At 53.6% G+C, this 17,826-nt stretch overlaps 1 protein-coding gene across 1 annotated transcript in view; it reads left to right on the top strand.

The window, feature by feature from the left end:
- Positions 1-14,476: 14,476 nt before the first annotated feature.
- MACROD1 (mono-ADP ribosylhydrolase 1) overlaps positions 14,477-17,826 on the top strand; it is a 141,680-nt gene continuing 138,330 nt past the window's right edge. The window contains 3 exon segments of the mRNA XM_047071408.1: positions 14,477-14,675; positions 14,677-14,760; positions 14,763-14,850. Of these exon segments, the coding sequence (XP_046927364.1) occupies positions 14,547-14,675; positions 14,677-14,760; positions 14,763-14,850 (301 nt within the window). The 5' untranslated portion in view covers positions 14,477-14,546.

The raw sequence follows: 17,826 nt of genomic DNA, 5'->3' as shown, positions 1-17,826 counted from the left end.
CAGGGTTCCTTAACAGTCCGCCTCCAACAAGTAGACTAATTTCTGCCCACTCTCACTTGCTTTCACTGTGGACTCTACGTGTGTCCGTTTTTGCACAGAGTCTGGTACATAGTAGGTGTTCATCAACCCATCGAATATCATTGAATGTGTCAGGTGCGACGGTCCGCTGGAGAAAATGCAGTAAAGAAAGCTGACAAAAATCGTTGTTCTTGTGGCACTCCTTCCAGAATTGTTTTTAATGTCTTTATTTCTTTTTGAGAGAGAGCAGGAGAGGGGTGGAGAGAGAGACAGAAGCCAAAGAAGCCTCCAAGCTCTGTCTGAGCTGTCAGCACAGAGCCCGACGCGGGGCTCAAACCCACCCACAAGCTGTGAGATCGTGCCCGGAGCCGGTCAGACGCTTAACCGACTGAGCCACCCAGGCACCCCCTGTGGCACTCATTCTGGCGAGGGAGACGCACCTAAAAAGTTTCTAGGGCATATCTGCTCAAGTGTAGTGGGGAAAAATGAAGCAGGGAATGGGTTAAGGAGTGTTAGGTGAGGGTGATGGTGTTACATTCTTAATAACCTGGTCAGGACACAAACCTCAGTGAGAAGGTCCTATCTGAGAAAAGGCCTGAGGAATCAAGGGAGTGAGTCTGATGGAAAATCTGAAGAAGAACTTTGCAGTCCGAGGCAACAACACATGCAAAGGTCCTGGGGTGGAAGCTGTACTGAGGTGGCCAGAATGGCGGGAGCAGGGAGGAAGTGGGAGAGCTGGGTCAAGAGGAAGCAAGGGCCGGGTCCTGCCAGGGTGAGAGGCCATTGTGTTCATGCCAGCACGTTTTCAACAGAAAAGTGACGTGATCTGACAGATCGGGACTCTGGCTGCAGTGTAGGTGACCTCTTAGGAGACCATTGCGGTATTCCAGGGGAGCGGCGACGGTGCCGTGGGCCACAGTGGGAGCGGAGGAGGGGTGGGGAAAGTGGGGAATCCAACTTCTGGAGGAGCCAACAGGATCTGTCCGTGCCTCGGACGCGGGGCATGAAGGAGGCAGGTGATTCCGAGGCTTTGGGCCTCTCTCAACTCATCCGCTAAATACCCCCGTCCACGAGATCTTTCATTGGCCCTTGGCAATGTCTGCAGACCACCGCACTCTTGCTGACCCCACTGCTGCCTCCCCCCACGGCTGTTCTCCAGGCTTCTTTCCCGTTCCTCCCTCTGCATAACCCGGTCTCGTCACCACTGACGTCTCCGTGGTCCTGTTACGTGCGGCACGCTACTGCGGAGGCAGGGGCTCACAGACGCGGCTTCCGTTGGGGTGGGTGGTGCCTTCTAGCCGGAGAGAGAGATGCTAGTCAACTCATCTGCGTGACTTCAAGCACCCTGCTTAGCCTCCCTGTGTTTCCGTTGCTTCTATGTTAAAATATAGATGAAAAAGGGTTTTGTTTTCGAGAGAGAGGGAGAGAGAGAGAGAATCTTAAGCAGGCTCCACGCTCAGTGCAGAGCCCGACACGGGGCTTGGTCCCATGATTCTGGGATCACGACCTTAGCCAAAACCAAGAGTCGAGTGCACGCTTGGAGGCCCCGAAAAAGTTTTAACGTCAGAGTTATGAAGATCAAGTTGTTTGATTTTTTTAAAAAAAACGTTTATTTTGAGAGAGAACCTGCGCGTGCAAGTGGGGTAGGCGCAGAGAGAGAATCTGACGGTGGGAGCGGTGGAGCCTGATGCAGGGCTTGAACCCACGAACCAGGGAATGGTGACCTCAGCCGAAATCAAGAGCCCGATGCCCAACCCACTGAGCTACCCAGGCGCCCAAATGGTTTGATATTTGTAAAGCACTTAGAACGTTGCCTGCCTAAGGAGGAAGCACTATATGCATTTGTTAAGAACAAATGTAGAGGGGCGCCTGAGTGGCGCAGTCGGTTAAGCGTCCGACTTCAGCCAGGTCACGATCTCGCGGTCCGTGAGTTCGAGCCCCACGTCAGGCTCTGGGCTGATGGCTCAGAGCCTGGAACCTGTTTCCAATTCTGTGTCTCCCTCTCTCTCTGCCCCTCCCCCGTTCATGCTCTGTCTCTGTCCCAAAAATAAATAAACGTTGAAAAAAAAAATTAAAAAAAAAAAAGAACAAATGTAGAAATGAAGATAACTAGAGAGTGATGAGTGCTATAAAAATAGCAAAAGATAAGGGATAGAGAGTAACCAGGGAAGCAGGGAAGGAAGGAGCTCCTAGAGGCAGGTGGTTAGTAGTGAAGGCCCCTTGGACCTGGAGTGATGAGAAGCCAGCCAGGGACAGAGTTCCAGACAGGACAACAGAAGGTGCAAAGGCCCTGAGGTTAAAACAAGTTTGAAATTTTCAAGGAACCCAAAGAAGGCTTTTTCTATGCTCTAGTGTCCTTGCCTGTAAATGGAGATGATGAAGTTCCAAGGACTTCCCAAGGTTACTCTGAGGACAGGACAAAATAATCCACACTCAAGTCTTGTCAGACCCAAAACGAAATTTTGAAAGCCGCCTTTGAGAAGACAAAAATACAAATTAGAAGGGCTGTGAAGAGAAGACCCTAAAGCTTAAGTTTATCCAAGGTCACGGTAGAGTCACTCCTGAATGTTAAAAAATGTCAGCTCTTACAATTTTTTACCGACTTGGGCTTCTTCAAATCTCTTTGTAGATCCAGAGCTCTCTCGAGTGGGATGGGGAGGCGGTGATGCAGTCCGCCAGTGTCCCCTTCCCCAGATTCCTGGAACACAAGCAGAAGCTGTGCCGCAGAGGGTGTCCTGGCCCGTGCATTACATGACAGTTTCCGAGTGATTCATGCTGCTATTTTGGTGCTATCTGCTCTCAAGGGTGGGGAGCAAGATGCCGAAGCCTGTCTTTGGAGTCGATTCTGAGGTCGTAGATCCTGGAGCGAATGAGAGACTGAAGGAGTAAACGTGTGTGGCCAAATTCTCTGCAGAACGGCACCCTCCCCCCCCCCCAAATTAAAAATTCTCCCGCTATCAGAAGAAGGAAAACGAGCTGGAGCTCAGCAAACTCCAGAGCATGTGGGTTAGGGAATCGTTGCAGCTCAGAACTCTTGGGGTCTGTGGAACGTGGAATTTTGTTTTGGTAAGAACTTTCACTTTGGAGGGGGAATTTAAGACAGCCTGATTTTCCTTCTGCAAGCAAGCGAGAGCAGAGTTGCATTCCGGATTCTGAAAAATGCCTAAAGAATATTTTCACGCGCACTTAACCGAGCGATTCTAACTCCCTGCTCTCCTGCTGAGGTAGAATCTAAATCCTGAGGAGCAGGGAGAGTGTGGGGGGGAAGTAAAGTGCCACGGCATTCTGTTCCATTCAGTGAACTTGTCTACGGAGCCAGGCAGCGTGCCAGATGCTTCAAAGAATAAAATGATGGTAATTATTATCTGATAATTATTCGTATGAGAGCCCCAGAGCCGAGCCTGGGACCTCACCACTGACGTTCCCTCCCAGGGTAATCTCAGTCAGTCTCGTAGCTATAAATACCGTCTCAGATGACTCCCACAATTCTATCTTCAGCCCAGATCTTGCTCCCAAGTTCTAGGCTTGTCCACCCCGCTGTCTCCTTAATGTCTCCACTTGGTGGCTAATGGACTTCCCGATGTGTTCAAATCGGAGCTCCCAATATTCTCCCCCCAAATCGTCCCTCCCTTGACTTCCTTCCCATCAATGTCCTCCTTATTCTCGGACTGGTTCACGCTGAAAACTCTGGAGGTGTCCTTCACCCCCGTCTTCCACAACCACGTCCGGTCTGTCAGCAAACCCCGTCAGCTGGGCATAGACCCACAGACTCTCCAGCCGTCTTCTAGCTTCGATTGGGGAACTTTGAGCCAGCGGGTGACCAGAGTCAGAGGGGACAACTTTGCAGGACGTCACGTGAGAGAGCCTGTGCTCACAGGCCGTATCCTCTGCGAGGTACGGGGTTGGGTTGGGGGGTGGGAGGAGAGCTTCTTTGGATTCAGGGAACCGTGGAGGTGAGCCCAGTGAGGACACTGACAACAGCCATGGTAGTGGACTGGAGGTCCTAAGGGTTAGGGTGCCACACACTCTCCCCCCGCAACCCGAGATCCCCCGACGAGAATCCTTGTCGTAACCGGGGTAACGTTTCCTCACAAGCTGGGTAGGGAGGGGGCTGGGTAGGGAGCTGGAGTCAGAATGGGTTGGTCCCAAGGTTCAGGTTCTCAACCTGGCCGATTTTGCCCCCAGAGGACATTGGGCAATGTCTGGAGACATTAAAAAAAAAAAAAAAATTTTTAAGTTTATTTATTTATTTTGAGAGAAAGCGCGTGCAAGCAGGGGAGGGGCAGAGAGAGAGGGAGAGAGAGAGAATCCTAAGCAGGTTCCGTGCTGTCAGCGCAGAGCCCAACACGGGGCTCGAACTCACGAACCCCGCGATCGTGACCTGAACCAAAGAGTCAGACGCTTAGCCCACTGAGCCACCCAGGTATCCCTGGAGACATTTGTGATCGTCACAACGTGAAGGCCAGGGATGCTGCCGAACATCCTACCGTGCACAGGCCAGCTCCCTGCAACTACGTGGTCCCGAGTGAACTGAGGCTGAGAAAGTCTTACCTAAGGAAACACGAGACATATTTCTTGCACGACTGAGCTTGGTTGAAACTTGGGAGTGAAGCCTGCTACACGGCAAAGCAGATTTAAATTGATCAGGGCGTGGGGCGCCTGGGTGGCTCAGGGGGATAAGCATCTGACTCTTGATTTCAACTCAGGTCGTGATCTCACAATTTATGAGTTCACGCCCCACGTCGGGCTCCGTGGTGATGGTGCAGAGCCTGCTTTGGATTCTCTGTCTCTCTGTCTGTCTCTGTCTCTCTCTCTCCCTCTCTGCCCCTCCTCTGTTTGCTCTCTGTCTCTCAAAAAATTAATAAATTGATCAGGGCACATAATATGACAGGCAACACTAAGAGAAGGCTGTGAAGGAGCATTCTGGGACATAAGGATAGTGCAAGTTCACGGATACTTCCCTCTGTTGAAAGGGAGTCCATGTCCCTTGAATTCGGTGGCCTCTGCAATCACTTTGACCGATAGAATACACCGGAAGTGTCACTGCGCCAGGTTCCAAGCCTTATAAAACTGCCAGCTTCCTCCTCCTGTCTTTTGGGACACTCCCTCTTGGAGCCCCTGTGCTGCCCATGTCAGAAGTCTGACTGCCCCAAGGCTGCCATGGTTGACTGGCTAAGGGACCCCAAGCTAGCCACACGGAAGGCCCCAGCTGTTCAGCCAGTCCAGCCCAGGTATGAGAGGGAAGCCATACTGGACCCTCCAGCCCAGCGGCATCTCCTGCTGAGTACCACACAGTGTCCCCAGCGAGGCCACTTGGAACAGAAGAATCCCCTAGCTGAGCCCTAACCCACAGATCACGAGACTCAATCAAATGGCTGTTGTTTCCCGCCGTCAAACCAGAGTAGCTTAAGGTAGTTTGTCACACAATACATAACCAGAAGGGTCCCCCCCGCCCCCCAAGGGCTGTTTCTCTGCTTCCTTCTTCTCTGCTGATGCTAGAAATCCTGTTGATACAGAGCTGTGCCTGTTCCGTGCACGCCTCTCCAGCTCTGTCCCAACTCCTTGTCCCAGTGCCATTGTTTCTCAGGCTGCCGAGAGGCACCCTTAAAAAGCAACTGGTCCTGGGGACGCTGGGTGGCTCCGTGGGTTGGGCGTCCGACTTCGGCTCAGGTCATGATCTCACGGTCGGTGAGTTCGAGCCCCGCATCGTGCTGTGTGCTCACAGCTCAGAGCCTGGAGCCTGCTTCGGATTCTGTGTCTCCCTCTCCCTCTCTCCTCCTCCCCAGCTCATGCTCTGTCTCTCTTGTCTCTCAAAAATAAACATTAAAAAAAATGTTTTTAATTTAAAAAAGTCAGCTGGTCCTCAACCTTGACCAATACACCCTCCAGAGGTGTCCCAGTGTGTGGAATCCACACCCCACGTGGCACTCGGTCCTCCCCCTTTCCCCTCACCTCCACAGGCTTCGGCCTCTCTGGCCCTTTTCCGCTCTTTGAACTCTCTCTCTCTCTCTCTTTCTCTCTCGGCAGCTCCAAGCGCTGCCTGAAATGACTTGTACTAGGTGACTTGGTTACTTTGTGTCTCCTGCACTAGACGTGGCTTCCAGGAGGGCAGGGCCGGTGATCTGTTCACTGCTGGGTGAAGTTGGGGCCTGGGACGATGTGCACACTTGTAAGCATGTGGCAAATGAGCGAACGAAACCTGTCACCCTTTGGCTCCCACTGTGGGTCCCTTGGCCTTTCCGAGAGGGGCTCTCGGATGTTTTTTTTTTTTTCCCCCGGACTTCTTCGCTCCCGATTCTGCTCATCCTCTGGACCAAATGGCTGGTTCCCCGCAGAACCAGATGTCACAAGCTCACCGTCTCCTTTCCACCACCGGTTTCTCGAGAGCTACCAAGTGGTGGAGATAGCGAATGTGGGGAAACGGGCCCGCTCATATCTGGCCGGTGGGAAGGTACACTTAGCAACATCAGTTCAAAATAAAAAAGCAATTCCACCCTTAGGAATTTATCCCCCAGGTAAGCCCAGCCTGGTGGCGCAAGGGTGTATATCACAGCCCCGTTTGTGACAGCCAAAGGGATGATAACCATGTGCATCCGTGGAGGGTGCTGGGATGCTGCCTCTTGCTCGGGACGGAATTGCGTGCCCCAAATTCCTGTGCGGAAACCCTCACCCCTCACTGTCATGATCCTGGAGGCAGAGACTTTGGAAGGTGGCCCTTGTGATGGGATTCACGCCTTCATAACACAAAACCCTGGAGGGCTTCTTTTCTGTCTCTCTGCCGTGTAAGGACAAGCCAGCAGGCCAAGCAAGAGGGCCGCCATCTGTAAGCCATGTGGAGTGTCCTCACCAGAACCTGAGCCATGCTGGCACCCTACTCGAGGATTCTCAGCCTCCACGACTGTGAGAAAAGAAACCTCTGTTGTTTGAGCTAAGGAGAAAGAGAGGGAGAAGGAACGGGAGAGGGAGAGGGAGAGGGAGAGGGAGAGGGAGAGGGAGAGGGAGAGGGAGAGGGAGAGGGAGAGGAAAGGAAAGGAAAGGAAGGAAAGAAGGAAGAGAAAGAAAGGAAGAAAGAGAGAGAAAGAAAAAGAAGAAAGAAAAAGAAAGAAAACAGGATGCTGCCCCAGAGAATGGAATATTTGTGAGCATTAAAAAGAATGCTCGGGGGCGCCTAGATGGCTCAGTCCGTTAAGCATGTGACTTCAGCTCAGGTCATGATCTCGCAGTCTGTGAGTTTGAGCCCCGCGTCGGCCTCTGTGCTGACAGCTCAGAGCCTGGAGCCTGCTTCGGATTCTGTGTCCCCCTCTCCCTCTGCACCTGCCCCACTTGTGCTCTGTGTCTCCCTCTCTCTCAAAACATAAATAAACATTTTAAAAGAGAATGCTTGCGGAGCTACTGATATGGAAACATGCCCATGATGTACTGTGGGATGAAGAAAGTTAGTTGTGGAACAGTGTGTATGGCCAAATCCTATTTTTGTAAAAAAAAAAAAAAGAAAGAAAGAAAGAAAAGAAGTAGAAAAGAAAGAAATTTGTGCGTGTGTATCTTCATATACGATTATAAATGCGCGGAAAGAGACTAGAAGGTTACCTAGCTGACTACCAAAATTGATACATACCTGTGTGGATTGGGATGGGGAGAGGGGGCTGTATTTAGTCGGCTAGGGCTGTCGTAAATAAATACCACAGCTTTTGGTGGCTTCAACAACAGAAATTTATTTTCTCACAGTTCTGGAAGTCTGAGATCAAGGTGTTGGCAGATCTGGTTTCCTCTGAGGCCTCTCTCCTTGGCTTGCAGATGGCTGCCTTCTCACTGTGACCTCACATGGTCTTTCCTCCGTGTGTCTCCATGTGTCCAACTTCCCCCTTCTTACAAGGACACTACTCAGATTGGGTTACGGCTCACCCTAACAGCCTGATTTTTGTTTCTAAAAACGTTTTGGGGCGCCTGGGTGGCTCAGACGGTTGAGCGTCCGGCTTCGGCTCAGGTCATGATCTCACGGTCTGTGAGTTCGAGCCCCGCGTCGCGCTCTGTGCTGACAGCTCCGAGCCTGGAACCCGCTTCTGATTCTGGGTCTCCCTTGCTCTCTGCCCCTCCCCCGCTCATGCTCTGTCTCTCTCTCTCTCTCTCTCTCTCTCTGTCTCTCTCTCTCTCAAAAATAAATATTAAAAAATTTTAAATAAAAATGTTTTAACATTTTTAAATTTATTTTTGAGAGAGAGCGAGAGACATAGAATCTGAAGCAGGCTCCAGACTCTGAGCTGTCAGCACAGAGCCTGATGCTGGGCTCAAATTTGTGAACCCGAGCCGAAGTCAGCCTCAGCCACTTAACCGACTGAGCCATCCAGGCACCCCATGGGGCCTTTGCTTTCCATTGTGTTGTTTAAATTTGTTACAGTTGGGGCGCCTGGCTGACTCAGTCCGTGGTGGAGCCTGCGAGTCTCCAGGTTGTGGGTTTGAGCCCCACATTACTAGTCGAGGTTTTTGTATGCTTCAAGCTAAGGGTCCCCTCGGCATCCACATTCTTCCCAGGCCTTCTCTGAAGTCTGAGGGGGTGGGGGACAGCTAAGGCCTGCAACCCTCTCCAGACGACAGACCCGCCCCCAGAGGAATCGGGGAGGGGCGCCCTCTGCCGTCCAGGCCCGTGATTTATAGTTACCCAAGCTGGACACTTGGAACCTCATAATCCAGTCTTCCCTTTGACGCCTCCCATTATAATGACTGTGCAATACTGGCCAATGACACAGGCAGTAAAATGGAACGTAGGCAGGTGATAAAGCAAAATACGAAGACAGCATTACAACCTGGATGGAGGGAGGCACAAAACTGGGATCACACAGTGAAGATATTAGGGGGACCTGGGAGGCACGGGGGCTCCCCCACCTGCGTTGAAGCGGTAAAAAGAAGGAAGGCAACCTGGTAAAAGTGGGGTCGAGTTGAAACCTGAGGGACTGTCAGGAAAGAGGGACGCACTGGGCTGTACAGGTAAGCTCCTGGAGAGAGGAATGGGCTTGGGGGTCCCTTTAGACCTGGGTCCTGCTCTGCTCTTAAATTTCAGACTAGTAGCAGGAAACCCTCACTATATTGCGGTCCCGGATTCCCCTGTGCCTTCAGCCCTGCTGTCATGGGGAATCTGTTCTTCTGGTGGCTCAGCAAACCCTGAGATGCTTGCCGGAAGCCGGCAAAGCAAACCCAGAATCTTGGTATTCAGGAATACCAAGGGATAAGTTTAGGAATAAGTTTGGTTACATCGTGCCAATATCGGAGTGTTTATTTAAGGTTTTGAGACACTTAAGTCAATCGGTCCCATTTGATTTGTGAGGTGTTTTTTTTTTTCAGTACTCTCTGCACCCAACGTGGGGCTCGAACTCATGACCCCAAGATGGAGCGTCGAATGCTCTACCGACTGAGCCAGCCAGGTGCCCCTGATTTCTGGTTTTAATTAGATCAAATGGCTGTAATAATTCCTCCCATCCCCGTACGCCTGCCTTTGCAAGGAGATTCAGCTGTTCCTCCCAATTAAGCTGTCACGCCTCGGGGCTCCTGGGTGGCTGGGTCGGTTAAGCATCTGACTTTGGCTCAGGTCACGATCTTGTGGCCTGTGGGTTCGAGCCCTGCATCGGGTGCTGTGCTGACAGCTCAGAGCCTGGAGCCTGCTTTGGATTCTGTCTCCCTCTCTCTTTGCCCCTCCCCCATTTGTGCTCTGTCTCTCTCTCTCTCGAAAATAAATAAATATGAAAAAAAGAGAGAGATTGTGTCTCTTTTTTCATGTCTTCAAATCTCGGCCGGCCTTGTGACCCACATCAAACAAGAGAACGTGGTGGAAGTGATGTAGTGTGATTTCCCGGTCAGGCCTTGAGAGGCATTGCAGCGTCAGTGGTCACCCTCTTGGAGCATGTCCTTGAGACCAGCATGCCGTGAAGCTGCCCCTGTCTAGCCTATTGGAGGATAAGAGGCCTGTGGGGCAGAACCAACGGGCCTGGCTGATAGCCAGCACCAACTGCCAGCATGGGAGTGAGGCCATCCTGGGACCCCCGCCCCAGTTAGGTTGTCACAGGCCTGAAGCCACAAGAGTGACCCAGGCAAGTCCAGCAGATGAACCTTCCAGCTTATCCCAGACCAAACTGCTGACTCTATGCCCTGGTTGTTATTATTATTAATTTCTCTATTTGGTGGGGGGGGGGGGGATTTCCATATTTTTTAAAGTTTCTTTATTCGTTTTATTTTTTTATGAATATAATTTGTTGTCAAATCGGCTTACATTTATTTATTTTTTTAATGCTTATTTCTTTTTGAGAGGGAGCACAAGTGGGGGAGGGGCAGAGACAGAGGGAGACACAGAATCCGAAGCAGGCTCCAGGCTCTGGGCTGTCGGCACAGAGCTTCACACGGGGTTTGAACTCACGGGACTGTGAGATCATGACCTGAGCTGAAGTCGGACGCTCAACCCACTGAGCTACCCAGGCACCCCGCCCTGGCGATCATTTTAAGCCAGTAAGTTTTCAGTAGTTTATCATGCAGCAATGGATAACTGACACCGTACAAAAGGATCTAAGTTTATAAACAGCATTTGAACATTTAAGATAATTGATTTATGATATTTACAAGCGTAATCTATTAGTATATAGGAACTGCGTAACTGATTAGAAAAAAATGTTTGGCGGGGGAGGGCAGAGTAAGGTGCGGGGAGGGACAGAGTGCCCTCATCCCACAGCCCCTCTCAGGGTGTAAAGAAAAAAGAACAAAAGGGGTGCCTGGGTGGCTCAGTTAAGTGTCTGACACTTGATTTCAGCTCAGCTCATGATCCCAGGGTTTCTGAAATTGAGCCCTGAGACCGGCTCTTTGCTGACAACACAGAGCCTGCTTGGGATTCTTTCTCTGTCTCTGTCTCTGTCTCTCTCTCTCTCTCAAAATAGATACATAAACATTAAAGAAAAAAGAACAAAAAAGAAAGAAAGCATCCTTGTTTGAAATACTTATATATATCCTTGTTAGATGGGTAGGTCTCCTCTGTTGAGTTTGAGAAGATCAGCTGTTTTATCTCTGTAAAATGTAGTTTAAAATCTATTAGGGAATTTAATTACCTAAGTTTGTAATTGGTATGCATTTTTAGAAATTAATCTGTTGAACCTATGAGTTAATTAAATATTCATCAAAGAATAAGTGAAAGTAATTGTTCTTATTTTTATACAAAATTAGTAGATTTATAAATAGAAAACTAGATTTGCAAGTTGCACTTGGCTGTTTAAGAAAAACGAGTTCTTTTTTTAATTTATAAGTTTAATAAATACAGTATTAATTTAAACACAAGCAGCAGTTGCTAGCTTTTCTCTGCACGAGAGAGCCCCTCTCCAACATTAGAGATCCTCAGCTGATGAAATCCGACACTATAGCCCTGCTGGAAGATTCGGCATTCCGTGGACTTCCGTGCCTTTCCTCCTATGCATCCCTCTGCCTGGAATACCTCGGACACATACACATCTTTGATAGCTGGCAACATTTTACCTTTTTCAAAAGATCCAGCTCAAACTCCACAAGGAGGTCCTGCCTTGCCGGGGCAGAACCATGCTTCCCTGGCCACATCCACCCAGGGGTGCAGGGCCCAGGCCTCTCTTAGACCAGACGTGGGGGGCTGTGAGCTGAAACCTTCTCCATCCTGGCTGCCATGTGAGAACAGAGCTGAATCCCAGCAAAAGAAACAGAAGGACTGGTACAGATGCCCAGGGTGTGGACTGGTACAGATGCCCAGGGTGTGCCGGGCACTTCAGAGGCCTAGCTGTGGGGGATGTAGATTTCATGCTCTGTGCAGAAAGGCAGCCTCCTGATTGGGCACCAAGATTTTCTATGGCTGAGGCCCCTGTCTCTCCCTGTATCCTCTTCCCCAGACCACGCCAGGAAGGGTACGGTAGGCAGACTAATGGCTCTCCAAAGATGTCCACATCCTCCTCCCTGGAGCCTTTTACATGGCAAAGAGGAATCAAGGTTACAGATGGAATTAATGTTACTAATCAGAAGACTTCAAGGAGGGAGCTTGTCATGGATTATCCTGGTGGGGCAGGTAATAATCACAAGGTCCTTGAAAATGGGGAAGTGGAAGAGAGTCACAGGCAAGGGCCACTATGGAAGCACGGTTGGGGAGAGGCAACATCGTGCGCTTTGAAGATGAAAGAAAGGTGCTGTGAGCCATGGCATGCGGGTGCCTCATCCTAAGCTGGAAAAGACCAAAAAAAAAAAAAAAAAAGCCTCCAGAAGGGAACAGAGCCTTGCTAACACCTTGATTTTTAGCCCACTGAGACCCCTGTCAGACTGCTGTCCTACAGAATGTTAAGACAATACATTTGTGGGGCGCCTGGGTGGTTCAGTCGGTTGAGCGCCCACTTCACTTCAGGTCATGATCTCGAGGTTCATGAGTTCGCGCCCCGCGTCGGGCTCTGTGCTGACAGCTCAGAGCCTGGAGCCTACTTTGGATTCTGTGTTTCCCTCTCTGCTCCTCCTCTCCAGCTCACACTCTGTCTCTCTCTCAAAAATAAGTAAACATAAAAAAAAAAAAAAAAGATAATACATTGTATATAGTTTAAGCCACTACAGTTGCTGAGACTTGTTACACCAGTGAAAAAAAAAAATACATCGGGGGCAGGCGTGGGTGGCTCAGTCCGTTAAGCGTCTGACTGGCTCACGTCATGATCTTGTGGCCTGTGGGTTCGAGTCCCCCGTGTGTGCTGACAGTTCAGAGCCTGGAGCCTGCTTCTGATTCTGTGTCTCCCTCTCTCTCTGCCCCTCCCCTGCTCATCCTCTGTCTGTCTGTCTGTCTCTCTCTCTCAGAAATAAACATTAAAAAATAATAATAAAAAAAATACACGGAGTCAGCCACACGCTTCATTTTTTGAATCGGTGACATCTGCGTAATTGCTTTCCGGACCACAGACGAGAACCAACCAACCAGGTCCAAGTCTGGGCTCCGACCCTCATCGGCCACGTGGACCGCCAGCCGGTGTTCATCCGTGCCCTGGGGCAGGGCTGCCTCACCTGGCCGTTGGGAGCACATCACAAGTTCATGGAGGTACAGCAAATGGAAGCAGGGCTCTTAGTTCAGTGCCAGTTGGGACCTAGCGTCCGGTAAATGGTTGCTGTCCGGGTTGTAGTTGGTAGTTGGCAGGGCCCTTCTTGCTTTGCTGACTTACAGGAGAAGTGATAAGTGGTGACGTGACCTCCATTCTGGGGGCCTGACTACCACAGCCTGCTGGCCTTTTCCAGAGAGCGTGCAGGCCTCACTAGTGGTCCTGGAGAGTTGGGGACCCTTGGCCCTTCGTTCCTGGCCCCTGGCTTCTCATCTGCCCTCTCCACCCTCGTCCCAGGCTGACCACCGCCTCCTCCCTGCAGGCAGGTCTGTGCTGGTCCTCCCGGTGGTGCCAGCTGTAACCACGCAGCTCACTGTGTGATTGTCCCCACAGCCCTGTCCCAGGGTTCTTGCCATATCCCGCACCCGGGAGGCCTGCAGCCAGCCAGACCTAAGCCCTGAGCCCTGTCTTCTCCTCAATTGATAGCCCTGGGGCGCCTGCTTTTGGCTCAGTCAGTAAAGCATGCCACGCTTAATCTCAGGGACCTGAGTTCAAACCCCACATTGGGCGGGGAGCCTACTTAAAAAAAAATTACAGCTCAAGAAGCGAGTCTCGAGAGGCCTGTGGACCCCAGTGTGGCGAGCTGGTCCTGGAACCTTCTCCGGGACCCTGGCTCTTCCTCAGGTTGTAAAAATACCTGTTATATTTATCAAATAATATTAAAAGCACAGAAAAACAAGCATATTTATATTTTTTAAAAATCTATCGTCATCGTCTTCGTAAAACATGAGAGAAAAAAATACAAAGAAAACGTCCCTCCAATTCTTCCACCGAGAACGCCTCCTGGAAATCTAATTTTCTGCCTTCCCATTCCACTGTTTCCACCCCTTGCCTCCCAGGCTGCTCTCGATTTGGCTCCAGCCGCGTCCCCGCCCAGCTGCCTGGGGAAAGTCACCGAACCGGACCTACCCGTTGGCGCTGCTTGTCACCTCCCCCCGGGCGGGCCGGGACCGCGGCTCCGGCGGAATGGGGGGCGGGATGGGGTGCGGCCGCGCCCAGGGTCCGGGGCCGGGGCCGAGGGCAGAGGCGGGCCCGGGCCGCGCTGGGGGTGGCGGGCGGCCCCACAGACCGGGAAGTTGGCGGCGAGCCCCGAGGGGGCGCCAGGCCACCGCGCGACCCCCTGAGAAGCAGGAGCCTCCCGCGCGGCGCGATCCCGGGCGCCTGGAGCCCGCGGGGTCCGGGCGGGGCGCGCACGTGTGTATACGAGTGCGGGGGCCCGTCGGGCGGCCGGGACTACAAGTTCCAGGGTGCCCAGCGGCGCGCTCGGGGTTTCTGGCCGCGCGGCCCGCCGGCTCGGAGCCGGTCGCCGCGGGCGTGCACACACCACCGGGTCCCGAGCGGCTCAGGGAGAGACTCTCCCAGCACCGTAAATAGAGTCCAAGTGGGCGGGGAGCCGCCCCGCGCCGCCCGCTCATGTCTCTGCGGAGCCAAGTGTCCGGCCGCCTGGCACAGCTGCGCGCGGCGGGGCAGCTGCTCTGCGTCCCGCGCCCCTGGCCCGGCCCCTCGGCGGGTGCCACGCGGACCCGCAGCAGCGCGTGCGGTCCCCCCGGCGTCCCTGGGCGCCTGCGGCCCCGGCGCGCGGACCCCAGCGGGAGTTGGGGCTTGGGGGGCGGCGGCGGTGGGGCGGAGAGGAGAGCCGGGGTGCGCACCTGGGCCCCCCTGGCCATGGCGGCGAAGGTGGACCTGAGCACCTCCACCGACTGGAAGGAGGCAAAATGTAAGTGTCAGCAGGAGGGGGGCGCGAGGGGCGAGGGCGGCCCCACGTGGGCCTTCCCCGGCTGGACAGCACCCCGCCCGCAGCGTCTTCCGCCCGGGAGGCCCGGGGAAGTTAAGGCCTCGTATGCCCCGGTATGGACCCCTCCACTCACAGCCACGCCCCCCTCCCCCGTGCGCCCGGCCCCCCCCCCCCCCTTGCAAAGCACTTCACTCTGTACGAGGTCCGGGCCCCCTGTCGGGGGTAGTGTGAGGAGGACGGCCTTACCCCGCCCGCATGGGTCCCAGGGCACCCCCAGAGATCATCCAGGACCTACCGCCTGACTCCGTTGTGCAGGAGGGAAACTGAGCTGCTAAGCCCAAGGTCACTGGGAGTTGGTGGCAGCCCAGCTGACGTTGGGCTCCTGAATTCCCCATGCTTTGTGTAGCATGGTTTCTCAAGTGGTGGCATTTTAGGCAGAGTGGCAGGAAGTGGGCCGAGGGGGACAGCTCTGGGTCGGGGGTCCCACTTGGTAGGATCAGATGGCCCCCACAGAGTGGCCTCCCTGGGCAGGCCAGTCCAACCACCACCCCGCCCCTACCCTGCAGGCCTGTCTCTCTGGGCACATGATGTAGTGCCCTTTTGCCCTCATCCCTGGCCTCTGGCCACTTGTGAACAGTTTCTGCCCCATTCCTGGGGGACAGAGGGCTGAGGGGTTGGGGAGAGGCAGGGCAGGGAGGGATGGGGCATTATGTCTGTGAGAACAGTGACCCCCCCCCCCCGCACCCCCAGGAATCAAGCCATTTCCTACCGCTCCGGGATGGGTCGTGAGTCCTGGTCGGGCATGAGTCCCAGGGCTGGACTCTGGGCCCCTGCACAGAACAGCGAAGGGAGGGAACCCGGCCTGCAGAGCCCCAAATAGTCAGGCCGCCCAGCTGCCCCTGCCCTTCACAGCCTGCTCGGAGAGCTCCTGTAACCATTCCTGGCTGGATCCCCTTTCAAAAGCACAGGGGAGGTGGCTCATTGGCCGGGCCCCTGTGGTGGAGTGGGTGCGGTGGCCACCGGGTCTGGCGGGTCTGGCGAGGCAGGCCTGGGGCTGGCCTGGGGTGGGGGGTGGAGGTAAAGGGCAGGCGCCTCTCAGAATTAAGGTAGAGTTCAAGATGACTTCCCCCTGTCGTGAATAGTGTTCCTTCACCGGGATCTGCCATTATTTCTAGGATCCAGCTCCCCACCCCCTCCCGTTCCCCGGTGCCCCTTGAAAACTTCCAGACCTTGTGAAGCTGGCAGGCCAGGGATTCCCAGACTACTGTGGTGTCTCTGCTTGGAGCTGGGATTTCCATTCATTCATCCTTTTTTTTTTTTTTTTTTTAAGTATAGTTAGTTACTTTTAAGTACTCTGTATACCCGACGTGGGGCTTGAACTCACGACCCCGAGGTCAAGAGTCTCATGCTCTTCTGACTGAGCCAGCCAGGCGCCCCTCATTCATCCATTTTTCCTGAGCGCCTTCTATGCGGCCAGCACTGTTCTGCTGCTGGGATTCAGTCATGAGTGACATAGGCGAGGTCCCTGCCCTCACGAAGCTTCTTCCCTAGGGGAAGGAAACAGTTGAAAATGTGGTCAAGCCAATGGGGCGGTGCCAGACAGAGGTCACTGCTGGGAAGAAACCATGGCAGATGGCGCTGCCTGAGCTCCACCAGTCAGGGGGCAGTGTGGGGGGGGGCAGCCTTGCCCCAGGAGCCGCGGCCCCGGGTGCAAAGACCCCCAGCAGGCTTGTCGGGGTGATGTGTGTGTTTTAGTGAAATATTTTTGAGTCACAGGTTATCCCCAAATTCAGGCGCTTAAAACGGCAAACGACAGTTATTATCTCAAGTGTCTGAGGGTCAGGAACCTAGAGGTCGCTTAGCGGGGTGGTTCTGTGTGGGTTTCCAGGAGGCCCGCTGGGACTTAGTTACGGCCATCCCAGGTGGCTCATTCACATAAAGTGGCCGTCGGCTGAAGGCCTGAGTTCACCGCGGGCCGGGGGGGGGGAGGGGGGGTCTCTCCACGAGGCTGTTTGGGTGTCTTCACGACATGGCAGCTGGCTTCCCCCGGAGCACGTAACCCAAGACAGGGAGCGTGAGGCGACCAAGCCAGAAGCCACGGTGCCTTTCTGTGACCTACTTTGCAAAGTCCCACGCCGACCCGTCTGTTTTATTCTGGGGCTTAGCATGGAGTCATGGAGTCTGGCCCAGATTCAAGGGGAGGGAAATTCGTCTCTACCTTTGGAAGAGAGGAGGCTCAAAGAATCCGAGGCATCTTTTTAAAACCACCCCCCCCCCGGGGAGCCGCTTTAGCTGGACTCTGCCTCTGATTGGGGTCCAAGCCTTGGTCCTCCTGGGGAGGCCCCCACACCTTTCCTTCATTCTGCTTTTTTTTTCTTTATTGCTGTGTAGTATGCCATGGCGTGGACCTACCCCACTTCGGGTGCCCATTCTGTGGGTGGGCGTTTCGTTTTCCAGTTCGGGGCTGTTGGGAATAACGCTGCTCTGATCATTCCCGTACGTGCCTTTGGTGGACACACGCTCTCCTTTCTCTCGGGGATATACGGACATAGGCCCCCAAAGGCCTGTCTGTGCCTGAGACGATCCTCTCTCGAAGACTGGCACACAGTAACCAAGCTCACGGGAGCCTGATGGAGCGTCAGAAGGTTGACGCGGCACTCTCGGAGGGAGATATGATCACACTGGGTCTGGAAACTCGCGTGTGCCTGGGCGGGGCCTCCTCTCCCCATGGAACAGCCACGGGGAAGCGAAAGCATAGCCTGAGTTCACTCAGCGGCCTGTGCTCTCAGCTGCGGAGCTGGGTGAACGATTGCGGAAGCTGCTCCCACCGTCCTGGGCAGGCTGAGCAGGGCTTCCCTGCAAGGGATGGGCCTGCCCGCCGAGGAGCCCCTTCCTTGGGTGGTCGGTCACTCGCTCAGCGTTTCAGTCTCTTTGTAGTGCCGAGCGCCTGCCCTGGGC

This window comes from Lynx rufus, unplaced genomic scaffold (genome assembly GCF_022079265.1).
Source record: "Lynx rufus isolate CCGP_SWC_20201006 ecotype Redwood Valley unplaced genomic scaffold, mLynRuf1.p SCAF_9, whole genome shotgun sequence".
NCBI lineage: Eukaryota > Metazoa > Chordata > Mammalia > Carnivora > Felidae > Lynx > Lynx rufus.
The sequence above is the reverse complement of the archived record's forward strand: the minus strand, read 5'-3'. Positions and strand labels throughout refer to the sequence as shown.